The sequence below is a fragment of the Sceloporus undulatus genome, chromosome 5, assembly GCF_019175285.1.
Source record: "Sceloporus undulatus isolate JIND9_A2432 ecotype Alabama chromosome 5, SceUnd_v1.1, whole genome shotgun sequence".
In the NCBI taxonomy this organism is placed as follows: Eukaryota; Metazoa; Chordata; class Lepidosauria; order Squamata; family Phrynosomatidae; genus Sceloporus; species Sceloporus undulatus.
In genome coordinates this window covers 116,278,057-116,297,680 of record NC_056526.1, presented here as the reverse complement: position 1 = coordinate 116,297,680, position 19,624 = coordinate 116,278,057, and the positions used below count along the sequence as shown (strand labels likewise).

Sequence of the window (19,624 nt, the reverse complement as noted above, 5' to 3'; positions counted from 1 at the left end):
AAAATAAAACAGTTGGATGGCAGATTAATCCCCAGATAAAAGAATATTTAGTAAGATCTTCTACAGAAGAAAACAGTAAATTCAGCCTGATTTTGGACAGGTCAAGAGCACTGTGAAAGTCAGATTCCTCATAAGATCTACATGCACACTTAATCAGATGCATCTTTAAATTACAAGCAACCTTAGAAGGAAAAAAATGTATCTGCAACATTTACTGAAAGAGGGAAATGGGTAATTCTGGCAGGCAATATACTTCTAATATCTGAAGTTATTCCAGAGTGGTATTTTTCTTCAACCACAGCTCACAGTTTTGCAGCTTATATTAACATTAGCAAAACAAATGCTATAAATAATGCTTAAAGCCACAATTAACTGTCTTGGCTGGCTTCAATATTGGCATCAAATATCAAATACAGTATAAATTACATAATAATCCTCTGTCATCAAGCTAGACCTAGCAACAAATGTTTGGGAGTTCACTGTATCTTTGCTATGCCTTTTATAGATGAATAATGCACCCGTAGCTACTTCCAGGCCTTCTGGCTGTGTGGTGCTGATCAAAATGTCAGCCACTTCTAACAGTCTTTCAGCACTGTGCTTATTGAATAAGAATATGCACCCTGTTTGTGGTATCCTTAGAGAAATGCTCAGTACAGTAGACACAAGAGTAGCTATTCTCAGGCTTTGGAATGCTCTGCCGCCTTTTTCTCATCCTTGCATCAGTCTTTTGATTCAAGGTTATCCTGGGCTGTTGTTGAAGGAGTTACTAGTTGGTTGTGTGATTCTGTTTCTTGTTATTGATGTGTTGATGTTTCAACCAGTGTTTTAATCCCTTTTTATGTTTTAATTATAGTTGCTTTTATTTTATCTTTGTTATTGTTTGCGACCATGAGTGCTATTTTGAGGCAATTAAAAAAAACTTTCTTTCAAACACATTCCTACCAAGAATATATTTTGATTCTAAATTCAAATTGATATCTAGCTGGCAAAGGTGGAATTCAACTCCAGCTTAGTGTAATTATCACTCAGGTACACACAATGTAGTGATAACCGTTTTGCATCCTCTCACTCCCGTTGCAGACACAATTGCCATGTCCTTATTTCCAGTTTGAGATGGGATGAGAAAAATAATATTTTTAAAACTAAGTTAAGCATTTTCTTGAAACTCTGGACATTAAATACTTTGGAAATGCTAATTATTGTATTGATTCCAGCATCCCAGGGAAAGAAAGTATAGATTCTTAGAAGGACAACCAACCACCATCCAGAAAATGAGAAAGAAGATAGAAGGTGAGACCCATTTTAATATTTTCCATATTCTCTTGTGAATATTTCTAAGAAGATATTTGACTTCATAAATTCTATATTTCCACAAAAAACTGTAAGATTTGTCAAGCCAAACTTCTTTACCAGTCATATGAGATAGGAGTCCTTTTATAACAGAATCACTGTTTCATATAGGTTAGGCTCTGAAACCAGCAGAAATCCCCAAAATCTTTGTATATATGCAAATGCATCACCAAACAGGCTTGCACGTTTGTGTGTTGTTTAATCAGGCCACACTGGCCATTTTGTCTCTAAAGATACTTCCTTCTTATGTTTAGGAAACTAAATATCAATAGTGATCTAACGATCAAAGGAGTAAAAATGTATATTTCTGAAGCAAGACCTTATGCTGAAATCGTTTGACTGGCCTCTGTAAAGAAGATAAGACACCAATGAGAGAGGAAGATTTGTTCATATAGTACTAACTTATTTTATAGTGCACCTCCATCTGCAAATAAAGGTCAATAGATTTCATAGGCCCTCACAGATAACAGACAAACCATGGTTTAGCCATTTGGGGGACTGATTTCTCTTCTAGCCGCCTTGAGAGCCTGTTCCAGGAGGAAGACAGGATATAAATAAAATACAATTTTAAAAAATTGTGCACAAACTCTAAATCCCACCCTCACTTTCTAGTTCAGATAAACCACTATGGTTTCAAAAGCAGAAAGGCAGGACTATGTAAAAAGGATAAATCATAACCTTAATAGCCAAGCTATTATCCTTTAGCAATAACATGTGAATTAAACCTTTTATGTGAATGAACCAAATCATAGTGTTATGACCAACTATGGTGTTTTATCAATGATCTCTGATTGTGTATTTTCTTTAAGAAATACTCTCCTATTCTGAATTTGTTAACATGGAAAATGCAAGCTCAGTGCATTTATGTTCTTTATGTTTATGTGCTTTATGTTCAGCATAATGGCCAGAGACCCAGAGTCCAAAAATAAGCTCTGTTCAGTGTGCCTCATCAGCTGCAGTTGTCCACAGAGGGTTTTGTCTTTCTTTTTCTTTGAATAGCAGATCATCTCCCTTATCAAAACAGCATCTGATGTTCTCCTCATGTCCAAAGGTATGAAGAACAACTATTAAGAGAAATACAAGCCAAAAGCTGCTTCAGACATACAAAACTGGATACTCAATTTTTCACATGCTGGCCTATTCTTGCTACCAAAATATAGCACTTCATTTTGACAATAATGTCCAAAGAGGAAGTCCATCAATTTCATAGTGCAAAATAACAATATTATTTAAGGTAACATTAGAACTGGGCCACAATGTACAGAAAACCTATCCCTCATCCTGGTTTCTGATTATCTGTTCTTGCACATCAGAGTTTACAGATATGTAATTCTCACATGAAATACTGTATTCTAGTTGGGCTGTAGTACATCTCTTGCAAAAAAAGTACGTTTCAACCTCAAAAGCTACATGATAATTGGGATTTATAACAGGGAAAATAAAACCCATTTGCCATGAGTGAAATACTGCTATTATTTTTTTAGACAATTTTTACCAGGACTATTACAGAGGCTCAAAACACATATTTCCATCTGAAAACACAAATAATTTTATGACTGGGGTCACCGCAACATGAGGAACTGTATTAAAGGGTCACAGCATTAGGAAGGTTGAGAACACCTGTTCTAAACTCTTAATCTTATAAACAACATCCAGGGGTAGCCGTGTTGACCATATAGCAAATCCTAGAACATCCAACCAATACTTTTATTGGACCAACCAAAATAATATGTTCAAGATTAGGATTTCTATGCAGTATTTGCCCAGACAGAGAACTGTATCCAAATGCTACAGAATCAAAATTTCTCTAGAACAGGAGCAGGAAATGTGTGGCCCTCTAGAAGTTGTTGAATGCTACTCTCAGTTTTCCTCATCATTGGTAATGCTGGCTAGAGTTTCTGAGAGTTATATTTCAATAAAATTTGGAAGGCTGCACAATTCCCATCACTGCTCCATAACATAATTTACTTAGGTGCTTTTACAACTGGCAACATATCTTATACTGTAAAACAATGTTGATCTTTCTGGGTTTGCATGCAAACAAAAATGTTACACTTACTTTTGTCTGATCATCAGCTTTGAAAACGTAACAAATACTTTGTTGATTTATTGTTCCATCTTTTATTAAGCAAGCAAAGTAGCTCGGATCATGACTGTTGTGAATCAGTTTATGGACGTGTTGTGGTCTACACTCAAAGAGGCTGGAACAAATCAGAGGATCCCACTGTTGGCTTTTTCCTGAGTCTGCTTCACAGCGCAGCCTGGCTGGTGAGACATAAAGTCGGATTTGGCTGGTGCCTTGCTCTTCTTTCAAGGATTGTGTACTGATCTGTCGAATTTCTGCCACAATCCAAGGGAGCACTGTCATGGTTGTTAGAGAATGTACTGGCAGAGAACCTACAAGCTGAAGACTGAAGTCAACAGAGCCATCAATGGCTGCTTCAGGATTTTTAACTTTGAAAGATATGGGTTCCATTTTTGAGTCATCAAGGAGGAATAAGTTCACCAATTTAGTTATGAATATTTGAAATTCTGAAATGAAAGAGATATTCATACAGTTAGCACAATCATTTAGCTCCCCTCCTCTTGCTTTAAGAATAATGTCAGCAACTATAGGAATCTAAACCACCAATAATCCTTATTTTATAAGTGCCTGAATTAATAAAGTATTTCTAATTTTCTATCAGTATTATATAAGTAGAAGAACCAACATTAAAGAACTTCCACAGGTCACATTAGAATTGTTGAAGCTTGTGTCACAAGAACATATCACATCCAAAGTAGAGCAAATGTATGAATACTGATGCTGGGAATGACACTGTCAAGATATCTATGAAAATCAGCATTTAATATTGTTGAAAAAACCAGGAAAGCAGAGGTAAAGAACATGTAATGATGGGAAAATAAGTATAATGTGTACAACTTGCACACTTCCATTTGAAGTAAAATATTATTTTAGTTTCATTAATAGATCAATAGGGCTCAAATGCTTAATCAATGAAGAGGTTAAATTAACTGATACAAAAGTTGCTTTAAATTAATTGGGTAAGAATACTTGTCTTTAATTGTTGCAAATATACAATCTTACTAAATTATTAAAATCCACATTCTTTCTTCACTCACACAGCAAGAATTCCTCTTTCAAGATGAAGCCTTCTACCATTTCTTTATTAAGGAATAATGTTTACCAAAACACCCATTTAATGCTAGATGAAAACTGAGTGAAACTTATATGATACTATCTGGAATCTTTAGAATATATCTGAACAAAAAGGAAAAACACAAATGGGGAATAGAGCAATATTAGCAAACAAACATTTCAAACAGGTTCCCATTATACATCTACTGTGCACTTCCAGTGTTTCAAAAAATGCCTCTGTTTCATTACAGCTATCTAGCATTTAACAACAACAATTCATTTTTAAAAGAAAAAGTCCAACTGAAATTGAGTTGCGCTCATATGATCTTCAATCTACTATAAAGTATGTCCAGGTACGTAGCTAGAGATTATAGCACAGCAATAGTTTTATAGTAGTGGTTCAGTATGAATTCAGTAATGTCAGTGGATGACAGAAACCTGGCCTTAATTCAGATTGTTTTTGTGGTTTTTTTTCCAGCTATGTTCTAGAAACCATGTTCTAGAAGCATTTTTTCCTAACATTTCGCCAGCATCTGTGGTTGGCATCTTCAGAGAATACTGGCATGGAAGTGAGTGTGGTATATATACACTGTGTGACCTTTGGTTGGAAGGAAGTGATTCATATGTTAATTCCAATTGTTGGTCCCAATTAAAACAAACATTGAATTAATGGGAAACTGGTCAGTTAACATTTATATAAATTCTACTGATTCAGTGGCTCTAACTCAGTGATTTCCAAAGTGGGTGGCAGTGCCCTGCTTAGGGGCGTTCGAAAGCTCCAGGGGTTCGCTGAAGGAAAAAAGAGTCTGGGGACCACTGATCTAAACCGTACATTAAGGTCTTGAATCATATTATTGTGTGAATCAAACGTAGTATATTCTAGATGTTTCTGTTGTAACTCCCAGCATTCTTCACTATGGGCTATGCTGCTGGGATTTGTAGTCCAACAATATATGAGGGCCACACTTTGCCTACCCTTGATATCCAATACTCTGATCATTTTCACATCTCATTATGATGTCATTTTGCTAGACCATTGCTTACACTAGTTGTTTTATTAGAGTAGCAATGGAAATGCTTGATTTTTCCTGTCCCAATAGGTGTCAGAAAAAAGTCCACTTATTCTTCTAACTGTGCTGTCAGAAGGTATGGAAAATTACCCCCTTTCCTGAGATGACAGGATGATGCACCACTTTCTCTGGAAACTGCACAGCTTTCACTGAAAAGTGTACAGCTTTTCCAACTGACATGTATTGGGTACTGTTTTTTTCCACAACCTTCCCTTCCTTCTCCCCTCCCAGCCGCAATGTTTGACAGAAACTGCCAGCTGTGAAAAGCCATTACAGCTGTCAAACCAGATTGGGGAGGGGGAGGAGGAGGGAACTTGCCAGATTTCCTTGAGAGCTTCAACTCTCGCCAGGATTTCTGTGAAACATTGGGAAGGCACACAAAATAAGGAAGAAATCAACGTGTGTTGTATAGGCAGTGAGGCTGCAAGAAAAATGACACTGGATTAATGCATTGGACTCCTTAGAAATCAATCTTTTGCTTTCAAACCAAATTAGACTATTTGCAACCCACAGATCTAAGAGATGGTGCATTATGCCCTAGCTTGATGTCACAGTGGACAAGTAAACTGAGGTGTGTGACATTTGGAATTTTTAAATTAATGCAGTAGTTCATTAATAAATTAATACTTCTGGGAGCAACTCAACAGTTCACATCCTTTTGAACTCTGAGAGATTGCACACTGTCTTTTCCCCCCAGTTTTGGACAGTAATGTTTCTTTCAATCTTTGAGCTTAGCAGCAGCAGTTACAAATCCCACCATCTGTACAGCAGTGAAGCCCCAACATAAAAGCTCAGAAGTATTAGCCTTCCCCCGCCCCATAACATGCAGTACGCAAGCAATCTCTTTAAACTAAAATAGGACACATGAGAGCAATTTAGTTTTGCAGCAACAGCTCACAGAATTGTTGTTGTTGTTGTTGTTATTTTAGCTGAAAATATTAACATTTTAACAGCGCTTGTTAATGTCTTGTTGTTGTGTGCCTTCAAGTTGTTTTCGATTTATGCCAATCCTAAGGCGAACCTATCATAGGGTTTTCTTGGCAAACCTGTTCAGAAGAGATTGCCATTGCCTCCCTCTGAGGTTGAGAGTATGTGACTTGCTCAAGGTCACCCAGTGGGTTTCGTGGCTGAGTTGGGAATCGAATCCTGGCCTCCAGCATTGTAGTCCAACATTCAAAACACTATACCATTCTGGCTCTCAATCTAATATGAATACCCAGAATTCAGAAAGAGCTAGATGCGATCTGATTTCAGAAGACATTTTCCTTCTAAAACACATTTAGACTTCACAGATTTGCTCACTCATAAATGGGCTATAAACATTCTTGTTTAGACAACTGAAAGAGAACTGAAGTTTGCCATTTGGGTAGTCCAATACTAGAAATGGATGAAAGCTGATAATTGAGAGAGGTCTTAATCATCCTTAGTTGGGTGAAGTGAAAGCCAGAAAAATAAGCATAGAATGGGCCAGGTCACATGTAAGATGGATTTCCCTTCTTCATAAACATTAATTAACTTTGATGGTGGTGGACTTCTCCTGAATGCAGTGCCTGTGTTATTGGAAATACTGAAGTTAACCCGCATCATGTAGCATCTAGGAAAAACTTACCTAGATCAGGGTGCTGACATTGTGGACAAGCTTTTTAAATTTTAATTCTCCCTTCCCCCTTGAGATTACATTTTTAAAAATTAATTATAGAAGTAGGATATGAATACCCAGGCAAAAAGTGCTAAATGCATATAACTAAAATGAAAATTAGCTATAACACACTGGTTCAGAATGCACACATAATCTGGATTTAAGGATCAATAAACTATCACCAAAGATTTAGTGACTTTGAAGTTTTATACCTGTCACTTTGTTGTATGCCATCAAGTTGTTTCCAACTTATGGCAATAATGAAACAAACCTATCATGGGGTTTTCTTGGTAAGATTTGTTCGGAGGATATTTGTCATTGCCTTCCCCTGAGACTGAGAGAGGGTGACTTGCCCAAGTTCAACCAGTGAGTTTCATGGTTGGGACTCAAACCATGGTCTCCAGAGTCATAGTCCAACAGTCAAACCACTATGCCATGCTGGCTAAAATCAAAATAATTTAATGATTATCTTTCATATGTCTGAAATGAATATTTTATTTATGGACACCATTAGAACTTTTAACACTAAACTTATCTTCAAAGTTGACAGTGCATAGGCTTCTTGAAAGGCTGTACCCTATCTACAAAGTTGCTTGCAGCCTTACACAAGACAGAGATGGCCAAGAGGTCAAAAGGAGTTTACTGTGCTGCTGCTAGTTGAGACATACATTTTGTTACTTAGCTTTTAGTACCTTTGTCCTCAGTCCCTGAATGGCCAAGAAGAGATGGAGCTTCTGCTGGCTTCAACTCTCCCACAAAACCATCTTAAACATGTTGCAGCCTCAGGACTCTGACATCATCATCACTTTTCTTCTACTCTGTAAGCTTTTAAAACCTTAAAACTTGTCAGAAGATGAAGCCAGTGAGCTTTGAAAGTTAGCATAACATAATCTGCATCCTTTGGCTGGCCTAATAAATGTATCACTGTAACAAATATTTAGGTAGGTCTAAGAAAAGCAACACTGCAATTTTTGATGCTGCTGTATTTTGGTTACCACTGAACGTTATTATATTATACTATATTACATCAGGGAGGAAGAGAGCCAGTGAGTTGTAGTGGTTTGACTGTTGAACTACAACTCTTGAGACCAGTGCTAAAATCCCTGCTTGAGCATAAAAACCTGACTGGGGGACCTTGGGCAACTCACACGCTCTCAGCCTCAGAGGATGTATAAATACTGTAAATAGATTAAATAAATAAAACCCTCTGAAGAAACTTGCCAAGAAAACCCTGTGATAGAGTCATCTTAGGGTCATCTTAAGTCAAAAATGACTTGGAGGCACACAACGGACTTTATCACACAGATGCAAATTGCTTAAATCCCATGCAAAAACAGGTTTTTAAAATTCAGAAAACACCCGCAAATGCAGGATGTTTTCAGACACGTTTGCTTGAAAGAGAAATAATGCAAAAATAACCCGAATGGAAAGTCGACAAAAATGATTCCTTTTTACTTTCGGAATTTCCCGAAAGTAAAAGGGAGCCGTTTTTGTTGACTTTCCAATTGGGTTATTTTCATGTGATTTCTCTTTCAGGCAAACGTCATCTGAAAAACAGCCTGTATTTGCGGGTTTTTTCTACTTTTGAATCTAGTTTTTGTCCGGGATTCATCCAGTGTGATAAAGTTCAATAACAACAACAATATTAGGGAGTAGGAAGGGAAAGCACAGTGGATGGTGATGAGGGATAGGGCCTTTTCTATGGTGGTGCCCTAACTCTGGAATGCTTTGCACCAAGGAATAAGCCTGGAAACAACTTTACTGACATTTTGACATCAGGCTAAGACCAATTTATTTACTGGGATGTTTATGAGTAGCTAGTTATCACTACAGTCAAGCTCACTGCAGATTCTTTATTATTGAATTACATATTAATTTATCGTATTTTAATACTAGTGTTTAAACACTAGTGTTGTCTATTACACTGGGATTTTTATGAAGGGTGGTGTATGCAACAAATAAATGTTCCCTATGCTGCCAGCAGCCTTCCTGTGGATTCTAAGAAACTACAGATACACTGTGCAAGACTAAAATTTGGTGTCTGGGAATCTTGTTACTCTCAAATTTAATTTGTGAACAAATTCATGATGCTAGCCCTCCTAATGATGTTTAAAAATTGGTTTCCCCATCTATTTTGCCAATTCAGTACTGATAGTTTTGGCAAACCTAATCAGAGGTTGGTTTTCAATTAAACTAAACAGTTTCTGCTTCTTCATCTATGTTTACTATTATGTCAAATAGTTTTTTACCCTCTTTTTCTTTCTTAGTCATTCAAATCCCTGTTCTAAACATTCCACACTGTTTAGAAACATCAGACCCGAAACCAGAATACAGTATGTTGTACTATGCATTAAAATGTTTTCCCTAGTTTACGCAGAGCACAGACTGGAATTTATTGCAGTAAGAGCACGTGTTTATGGAGAAAAATAAGGAGGGAACAATATACCAAACACATTATGTTTACTCATAATATTGGAACATGCACCCTAAGTTAGTGTAAGCAACTACAAAAGGGAAATGTTGCTGTATGAGCAAACATGACCTAGTTTATTATGTTTGTAGAGACAGAAACTTTTTCCCTTTGAAAAGAGGACATTTTGGATTACACTTGTCCCTCCATATTCGCTAGGGTTAGGGGCACAAGACCCCCATGAATATGGAAAAACCACAAATAACAAAAACACCATGTTTTTTTTTACCTGAGAGGACACCTTTCTAGGAATCTCTAGGTCCTCCAGTGCAACTCTGTGGTCAATGTCCGACAGACACTGACCATAGAACTGTGCTGGAGGAGCTAAAACTGCCTAGTAGAGAACTCTCTCTCTCGATCTCTAGGTCTTCCAGTGCAACTTTTAGTTAAAAGTTGACCATAAAGTTACACTGGAGGACCTAGTTATTCCTAGAGAGAACATATTAATCAAATCCATGAATAATCAATTCCGCAAATATCAAAGCTGCAAATATGGAGGGATGAGTGTACATCTATTTGAAAACATTATCTCCATCCAGAACAATGCACTTGTACTGGTGACAACGGTATTTGTTATTTTGGAATAAGTTGGTGTGACAAATAATTATCACCATGCAATTTGGAAGAAAACTAGTCCCTAAACTAAATCACAGCCAATTTCTAGGTTTCTTCTGCTTCCCCACTCCGTAACATACTGTAGGCAAACTTACATAGTCATTGGTATTTCAAATGTACAGCCAGTCCCAGACTGAAATTTTATCCTGAGCTCTGAAGTGCTGAATGACAGAGTGACCCTCTTCCACTTGATCCCAGAAGAAAAGAGTGTGTCCCAGACCAACAAGGTTCAGGTGCAGACGTGATGAGTTATAAACAATTTTGGCACCCTTAGCTCTGCAATTTGTTACTGGCACAAGTTCTAGATTATAAATTGACTCTGAGGCAGTTTTTGAATCTCACAGCCAATTAGTTCTATGCCCTTCCTTTACAGAAAAGAGGGAACTGATGTGCAATGCCCAGATAGGATTTGGATTCATTTTTTTAACATAATATTTTCTACATAAGCAAAATACAAGCTCCCCCTTCTAAAGATGTTTTTTTCCACTTAGCATATTACATTAGTTGGTATATCTGATTTATAAGCAGCTTTTAATGCCAATTTGTTTGTTTGTTTTGCAAAAACATACTAGCACGAATATGTTTATGAGATAGTGGCAGAAACTATATCATTCAAGAAGCCTATTAAATATATCTCAAATGAATATTTTGGACTTTTAAAGGAATCTAACCAGTCATCAGTAGTGGGCTGCCCACACAAATGACAAACAGTACTTTAGGTAACGCAAAAGGGCAGGAAATTAACCAGTGCAAAAATCCACCAATGTAAAATTAATCAGAGTTCAGAAGTAACTAGCTACAAATAACTAGTTCTTGTAATTCAATCCTTTTTCTATAAGTAAGGTATAATTAACTTACAGTATTACTGTAGGGTAACTACTCTGAATTTGCAACATAACTGTAATTATTTCCTAAGTTATAGAAGTAGGTAGTAATTACAGTTACATTGCAAATACAGGGTAGTTAACCTACCATCATAATGTCAATTAATGTGTTGGAGTGGGCTCTCCCTAAATGGTGAAACAAAATCTTTATAAGGTTCCTCATGCTCTGTTGTGGATGTTGAGCTAATGATGAGATCCATTCTGTACAAGTTGGCAGCTTGTGCCATTCAATTTTTTTATTGTAAGTATTTATTCTAGCTACATTTTAGAAACCAGAAGATGATTAGATACTCTGAAAAACTGTGAGCAAAATGATAATTTGTTTGAGGATTAAGACTGTAATTGCTTAAGAAAAGGTCACTTTTTTAGCTCTGTGTTTAGTATACATCCCTACAGCGTTTTATTTTATTATAACTGGCCTAGCTTTCACCAGCATTCTAATTTTATTTATATTAGGCAAAGATTTATGACTGCAAAGCATCAGTGCCTGTAAATACTACCAGTCATTGAAATATCCCTCTTTGGGAACGGCAACTTCCTCCTAATCATGCAAATTTGGTTATTAGTGTCATCCCATAAGCGGGAAATGAAGTTGGGTAAGTTTCATTTTTCACTCCAGACTGAAATGACGCCCAGCATTGTATTAAGGCTAAGCTCCCCATGATCCTCAACCACTCAATTTGTTCCTGGGGGGAAAAAGTTCATTAACTAACTCTTCCTCTAATTATTTCCTGTCATCTTCCCCTCCTTTTTGATCCTCGAGAATCCCTTTCTTTCCTTTTGTTTTCCCTCAATTACAGTTTAGACTGTAAACTCCGCAGAGGGGTTGTTACTCTACTAAGCATCAGGTACACACTGGTGGATATGAAGAAAATTGGGGTGGGCACAGTCAATACCATTTAATGCTCTGTTGCATATTTTCCTCTGGCCACATCCAGCATGCAACCTGCCATCCTAACATATCCACAGCAAGAGAGCACCAAACCTTTCAAGCCAGTCGAATCAACTGCTCCGTGTGGCAAAAGAGTTTAAGGGTGCATCTATACTGTAGAAATAATGCAGTTTGACACCACTTTCAGTACTGAGCCAGTGTGGTGTTGTAGTTGTGTGCTGGACAGTGATTCTGGAGACTAGGGTTCAGTTTCCAGAGTAGCCATAAAACCCACTGTCACATGCTCTCAGCCTCAGCAGAAGGCAATGGCAAACCTCCTCTGAACAAATCCTGCTAAGAAAACCCTATGATAAGTTTGCTTTAAGGTCTTGGTAAGGTGGAAACGACTTGGATGCACACAACAACGGCTCCATGCTATGGAATCCCGGGATGTGTAATTTTACAAGCTCTTCCGCCTTCTCTGCCAAAGAGTGCTGGTGCCTCACAAAACTACAAATCCCAGGATGGTGTAGAATGGAGTTAAAAGTGGTCTCAAAGGGTGTGATTTCTTACAGTGTGAATGCACACCCCTAGAGAGCCAGAGCGGTGCAGTGCTTTGAGCATTAGACCCTGAGAGAGCAGGGTTCGAATGTGGGCTCAGCCATGGAAACTCATTGGCTGACCTCCTCTAAAGAAATATTGCCAAGAAAACTCCATGATAGTGTGGCCTTGAATAACAACAAGGTGCAACTCTTTAGGAGGAGAGAGATCTCGCAGCACCTTTGAGACTAACCGAAAGAGGTTGGCAGCGTGAGCTTTCATAGACAACAGTGTAATGCATCTGAGTAACTCAATGATATAGCCATGTTAGTCTGTAGAATCAGTTGTAGAGAGATCTTGTAGCACCTTTGAGACTCACTGGAGCAAAGAAGTTGGCAGCCTGAGCTTTCGTAGACAGAAGTCTACTTCCTCAGGTGCATCTTTGGATTCCACCTTTAGGAGGAGTTTGGGGGAAGGACTTACCCAGCAGTGACACAGGAGGAACCAGGGTGCCTCAGCAGCAGCAGCAACAGCAGCCATGCTCTCTGGGAAGGAAGGGATGGTTCTGGTGGTGGTTCCTTGAGGGGAGGGAAAGACATGTCAGTGAGGAGGAGGAAGAGAAAGAAAGAAAGAAAGAAAGAAAGAAAGAAAGAAAGAAAGAAAGAAAGAGGGGGAGGAAGAGTGAGGCTGCATCTAGACTGGAGAGATAACCCGGTTTGGTACCGATTTAACTCTATCTGGCTCTTTGCTATGGAATTCTGGGAGTTGGAGTTTGTAGCTCCGCTCTGGGCCCCACAACAAACACCAACTCCCAGAATTCCATAGCAAAGAGCCAAAGAGTTAAATCGGTACCAAATCGGATTAGATCCCCAGTGTGGATGCAGCCATGTTCTCCAAAGCTAAAAATACACTCATATATATATATGGGTAAAATGCCCCAAAGCCGGCACTTGCTTCCCTTGCTGCCGCTTACCTGCCCTCGGTTTCCGCCTCTATCTCTCTCTCTCTCTCTCTCTCTGTGCGGCACAGCAGCCAAGAGGAGGAGGAGGAGGAGGAGGAGCCATGGCGCTTCTTCTTCTTCCCCTCCCTCTCCTCTCCTCTCTCTGAGGAAAGGGAGGCAGCGGAGGGAGGCAGGGAGAGGAGCTATGATAATAAAAATAGAAGGCTCAACAGGGAGGGGAGAGAGGGAGGCCCTTGAACCGTCGCTGAGGAGACTGTGTTAACCCGCCAAAAGGGCCAAAAGAGGGGGCTGCGACGACGAGGACCATGGCGGCGGTGTCTGAGGGAAACAACAACTGCAGTGCAGTGGCAGACTTTTCCTCACAAGGCTGCAAGGCACCTAGTTGTGGATGACTCTCTTGCCTTCTTTGGTTGCATCTGCACTATGGAAATTAACCAGTTTGGGGCCACTTTAACCGCCATGGCCCCAGGCTGTGGAATTCTGGGAACTGTCGTTTGTTGTGGTGCTCTTCGCTCTGGTGCAGCAACAAACGACAGTTCCCAGAATTCCACAGCCTGGAGCCAAGGCGGTTAAAGTGCTCCCAAACCGGATTATTTCCACAGCCCTCACCCGAGTGTTAAGATATGACACATTTGAAGACCTAACTCTTCCTCCAGCTTTTAGTCACAAATTTTAAACATGGACTTTATATTTAATCGTCATCATCCTATGTGTTATTGCAATAAAAATATAGCACAGAGACACAACCTATTGTGTGTGTGTTTTATGCAACAGTTGTGTTTTGACTATGTGGTATCTCGCCTCAAGCTGTGAGGAGAGGCGGGTAAGGAATAAAAGTATTATTATTATTATTATTATTATTATTATTATTCTTGTCCCGTTGCTATCACTTTCAGATGACGTCGCACAGATCCTGTCGTTAACCTGTCCAAAAAGCACAACTGATTGATTGCGATCGCGCAAAAGGCTTTTGGAAGACGTCGCACTGATCCCATCGTTAACCCGTCATTAAAGCAATATTGGCCAGCATTTTGCATTGACGGAAGTTTGTGTTATTGCAGTGCCACTTCAATGGCAGGCTTTCGGACTATCACAGTCACAGATTTGAAAGGCTATCACAGTCCCAGATTGGTTAAAGACAGGATAAGAGCGATCCTGTCCCTATCCCATCTCTGTGTGATAACCTCCACAGTCACAAGTGAGATGCTCCGCATGTAGAAGACATTGTGCATCAGTGAGTGAGTGATACATTGGCAAAGCACAATCATAGCAGCCCTTTATACAAGCCCCTTCATACACACCCCTTCACCTCATTCCCCCTGTTGAACTGTCTGGTTTGTGAAACATTCCTGGTACTTCCTGGGATAAGTCCTCTTTAATCACAACTTCGTGGCAAAATGCCTTGTTAAACCTCCCCAATTCCCCACAATGTGATAAAGTCCAGGTTGTAATTACATCCATTGGAGTTGTCACAATTTCATTGGGGCTTTCATACGCAGTCGCGAAGATGTGCATTTTCTGGCCTAAGCCATAACATCCCAGCTTCTTTTTGCTTTGGTTTTTTAGCCCCAGAGTGCAGCTTCCTTGAGGTTTCCACTCTGGAGGCATGCGTCATATAAAGCTGCTTTAATTTGCCCATCTGTTTCATCCCTCAGATGTCAAGGGTAGTGCTCCCCACCCAAAGTTCCCTTTCTCTTTTTTATGCTTTCATGCTGGCTTAACACTCCCTCAGGTGCAATGTTGTGGAATGGACTCACTTCCCACAATCAAGTATGAGCCACCAAGCGGTGGTTAATAATCACAGCTACATACATGAAGTGACACCAGGCAAGCCTGCACATCTTGGCGCAGAAGTAAATAAGACTCAGACTTCTCTGAAGACGCCAGCCACAGATGCTGGTGAAACGTCAGGAATAAAGTCTTCTAGAGCATGGCCACATAGCCTGAAAAACCCATAAAAAACTATAAATAAGACTACCTTGATGAGATTTCTGAGAGCCATATCACATTATTAAACAAACCCAGCAGACAAATGAAAAGACACACATTTTTTTTTCTCCTTCTGCATGACTCTCCTCTTCAGGTTGTAAAAATGTGGGAGAGCATTGTAAAAGCATCATTTTTGCCAAACGGATTATTTCAGCTTGACAAACGGGACACTTTTATGACATTTTTACGACCCTCTCTTACAGCTTTACAACTTGAAGAGAATGAAAGAGAACAACGTCATGCGGAGGGAAAGGGGGGGAAAACATGCATCTTTTAGTTTGCCTGTCCAGTTTGTTTAATAATGTGATAAGGTTGTGAGTCTGCAGGTTTTAATGCATAGCACTGTCACTGGCACAACCAAATCAGTGCTTTCTTGCCCTATGTGGTACATAATTTGTCTGTTCAATACACCACACAACTCATGTCTAGCTCATCTGTCATATGGGGGAATGGCATACATGGATGTAGGGCCTATAAGACAGGAGTTCAACCAGGTCTATCAGTCCATGTCTGGAGAGACCAGGTGGGGCCCAAGAAGCAAAAAGAGGTGACATCTGAAATGAAAATCAAAGTACCCCATGGGTGTGGAAGCATGAGTCAAAAAATAATTGTGCACAACACAACACTTGATGCCAACTTGGCAGAAATGACTGACACAAATGATTCACCAGAAGATGCTTACTTCAGAAAATCTGTATTTTATGTTTTGATTGACAATGTTATTGCAGGATTAACTGTATGTTTTAATGCTGTTAAGTGGCTGGCTGAAAAAAATTAACTTCCTGTGGAAACATCCCACAATCTTTGAAAGCGAGCTAGAAAAAAAAGTGAAAGGGTTAGTACACCAATATCCTACTAACCTTAACAGTGAAGCTTTTGCAACAGAAAATGCAACATTAATCACCAGTACATAAAGCAAATTTCAGAAAACCGAAACCGAAAGCTTTAGAATTGCTAAATTTATTAACTGACCACAAACTGTGAAATATTTCCCAATGTTAGTTTGAGAATATTGTTGACAACTCCAGCTCCAGTGGAATCAGCAGAAAGATCTCTCAGTAAACCCAACTATATCAAAACCCTTTTAAGGTCTACCATGTCTCAAACCAAACTTTTTGATTTAGCAAGACTGAGTATCGAATCAAGCATTAATAGAGACATTTTCATAGTTTTATTAGACATTTTGCAGATAAAAATGCCAGAAAAGCTCATTTCATAGCTGATTAGACTTATTGTGGCTTAGTATAATGCATATTGTTATCTGGTCATTCTGGAGCATTGGGAATAATACATTTATGAAAGTTTAGCAGTGTTCATATTCAGGTAGACTAAGATTATCCATCACATTCAAATATGATTTCATAACCATACACCAAAAGCTGTCTAATTTGTTCATATTTTATCATAACTATTTTTCTACCAAGAAAGAAAAAACACAAGTTTAAAATGTCATGTTATACCATTATCCTTATTGAAAAGACTTAATTGAAATGCTGAGAGGAGCGCCTCCTCAGGCCCTAAAAGGAATCTTGTTTCACTTTGCAAAATTTCTCTTAGAGGCTGTGCATGGATGGTAAATTACCTTTTTTGTTGTTAACTGCCTTTGAGTCAATCCTGACCCATGGCAACCCTGAGGATGAGACATCTCCAAGACTCCTTGCCCTCCACTGCTCTGATAAGTTCCTGCAAATTCATACCCATGATCTCCTTCATCCATCTAACATGTGGTTTTCCTCTCTTTCTACTTCCCTCCACCTTTCCCAGCATTTACTAATAAGTCCTCCCTTCTCAAGTTATGTCCAAAATATGACAACCTTACGACTTAGTCAACAACTGTTTCCCCTTGAACAGTGTTTCTCAGGCTATCTGATGTGGAGAACCAACAATAAGATTTTCCCCAACATGCCAGGGACCCACTGGCCACAATTGTTTCTTTTATGGAAACTCACCAGGGACTGGCAGTCAATGACATGGGACTGGCACTCATCCATGGACTACCACTTTGAGTAGCACTACCTGAGAAAGTGTTTTCTATGTACAGTTGGCCCTCCTTATCCACAGATGCTTTATCCATGGATTCAAGCATCCATGGGTTGAAAATACAGTTGGCTCTCCATGTCCATAGATTCTTCATCCAGAAGCATTCACATATTGAAAATATTTTTTAAAAGTATAAATGCCAAATAGCAAACCTTGATTTTAAGCCATTTTATATAAAGAACATAATTTTACTATTGTATATAAAAGGACGTGGGCATCCATGAATTTTGGTATCCATGGAGGGTCCTGGAATCAATTCCCAGTGGATAACAAGGGCCTACTTGTACAGTATGTATTTTATGTTATGTATGAATGGAAGAGAACTAGAACTCTAATGTCCATTTCTTGCTGCAGTAGCAACCCATAGAGCTTTACTATTGCTGTAGATACATTTTCCAAAAAAAAATGACAGGTTGTTTTGCCTCATATCTCAGATTGTGACTAGCCACAGGTTCCTGACTAGCCACGGCTGCCATACTTTGCTCATCTATGCATGTGACAACTTTTTATTTAGGTTTATAACAGAATCTGACAGCTCTGCTTTTTTTTTAACTCTAGGGCTGGGCAAAACCATTGGGATAAACACACACCTCATTTAATCTTGAAAACTCAGCTACAAGCTCCAAATAATAACATTACGAGATTCAAAAGCCAATGGAAATTTAATTTGACATCTGGTTTCTGAATTAAGTCACATGCTGTAGGAAATGTTTTTAAGGTATTCTCATAGCCAAGGGGCTAGAAGCATTTTTTAAAGCATAGCACACTCCCTATAGTCTCCTGGTCATTGACTGCATTATTAACATGATATGTGATATGTCCATGAGATTGGCAGTCAAAACTTACTTCAAGACTTGCAGTCGGGCTTCATCCTTTCAGTGACAGCCAATAGTCTGAGCAGAGAGATCTCATTTTCACCATGCTGGGGGAGGACTTCTCCCATTTTTGTACCATGGGCAGTACATCCTGTACTGCACTTGAAGGCAGTACTAGCTTAAGCCGAGGCACATCTCACCACTACTTACTTGCTACTCCACTGTTGCCTGCCCAAACAGGTGCTGTGCTTCAGAGCCAGTGCAAGCATGGCTACATCTTTGCCAGTTTGCCTGGTCAGGCCTCTTCCAGCAGTGTTTTCTGTGGTGTGTGCCCAAGGTAGGTGACTCTAAGAAGAACTAGATCAGACAATACTTTTATTTTGATTTACACTACCAAGAGTTTGAGATGAGAAATAGCACTAAAAATATCAACACTTCATGTGAACTGATATTATGGAAAAAGAAACTATCAGCTGCCAACACAAGAGAAGTTCCTATTCCATTGGAACCAGAGCCACGGAGGATCCTGTATACACAAGACATGTTTTCCAAGCAGTTGGTGACAGAAGGCTGATTACAAATGAATCTTAGTAGCCTGATATGATGAGACCGAATCGAGTAATGAAGGCAACCATGTCTACGAGGTATTTCATTTGGGAGGCAGAATCTTAGGGAGAGTTAATGTCCTCATCCACACACTCCCCATTGCTTCCCTTTGAGGATTTGCTAGTTTTACAAACTGGCACAAAATGAAACCCCTTTAACATGGATTAAGGGTAGGGACATCTTAAACAGCTTTTAAGAGGACCAACATAAGGAGAGTGAACCATATTGGGTTTTGTGAATTAATAAGACCCTAGCATAACTAAAAAGATAATTTTGTTTTACGATTTGGGGAGACACTAGGAATTGCCACATGTTGACCTCACTTGGAGAAAACCAAATCACCAGACCTTAATATGGTGTACTTCATTTTTACAGTATATATTAACTGCATTTTCTGCATGTATCTAATGGCTAAATACTCTCTTGAATATAATGCAATTATGGTAAACAGAATCTGAAAACTAGTGTAGATCATAAAAAACTGGTCAAAATTGTGGCATTAGTTTAAACTAAAAGCTATTTTTGACCAGCTGCTTTTGTGAAAGGACACACTTTAATGAAGGCTGAGTCAATCCTTATTTAAGTGTGAGGACCTTTTCCCTTGGCTTCAGCAGGCTTTGAATCAAAACAAATTC

The 19,624-nt window shown here is 39.0% G+C and overlaps 1 protein-coding gene across 8 annotated transcripts in view; it reads right to left on the bottom strand.

Moving 5' to 3' along the window:
- TBC1D1 (TBC1 domain family member 1) overlaps positions 1-18,972 on the bottom strand; it is a 103,671-nt gene extending 84,699 nt beyond the window's left edge. For 6 of the 8 annotated variants that reach the window (XM_042470226.1, XM_042470231.1, XM_042470229.1 and 3 more), the window contains exons 1-3: positions 13,552-13,629; positions 13,062-13,156; positions 3,410-3,882 (exon numbers count right to left, since the gene is read on the bottom strand). In XM_042470226.1, coding sequence (XP_042326160.1) covers positions 3,410-3,826 — 417 coding nt within the window. In that variant the 5' untranslated portion in view covers positions 3,827-3,882; positions 13,062-13,156; positions 13,552-13,629. Of the gene's footprint in view, positions 1-3,409; positions 3,883-7,890; positions 8,041-13,061; positions 13,157-13,551; positions 13,630-18,593 lie in introns of those variants that run through there. The other 2 variants (XM_042470228.1, XM_042470227.1) reach the window with 2 other exon arrangements.
- Between the last annotated feature and the right edge of the window lie 652 nt (positions 18,973-19,624).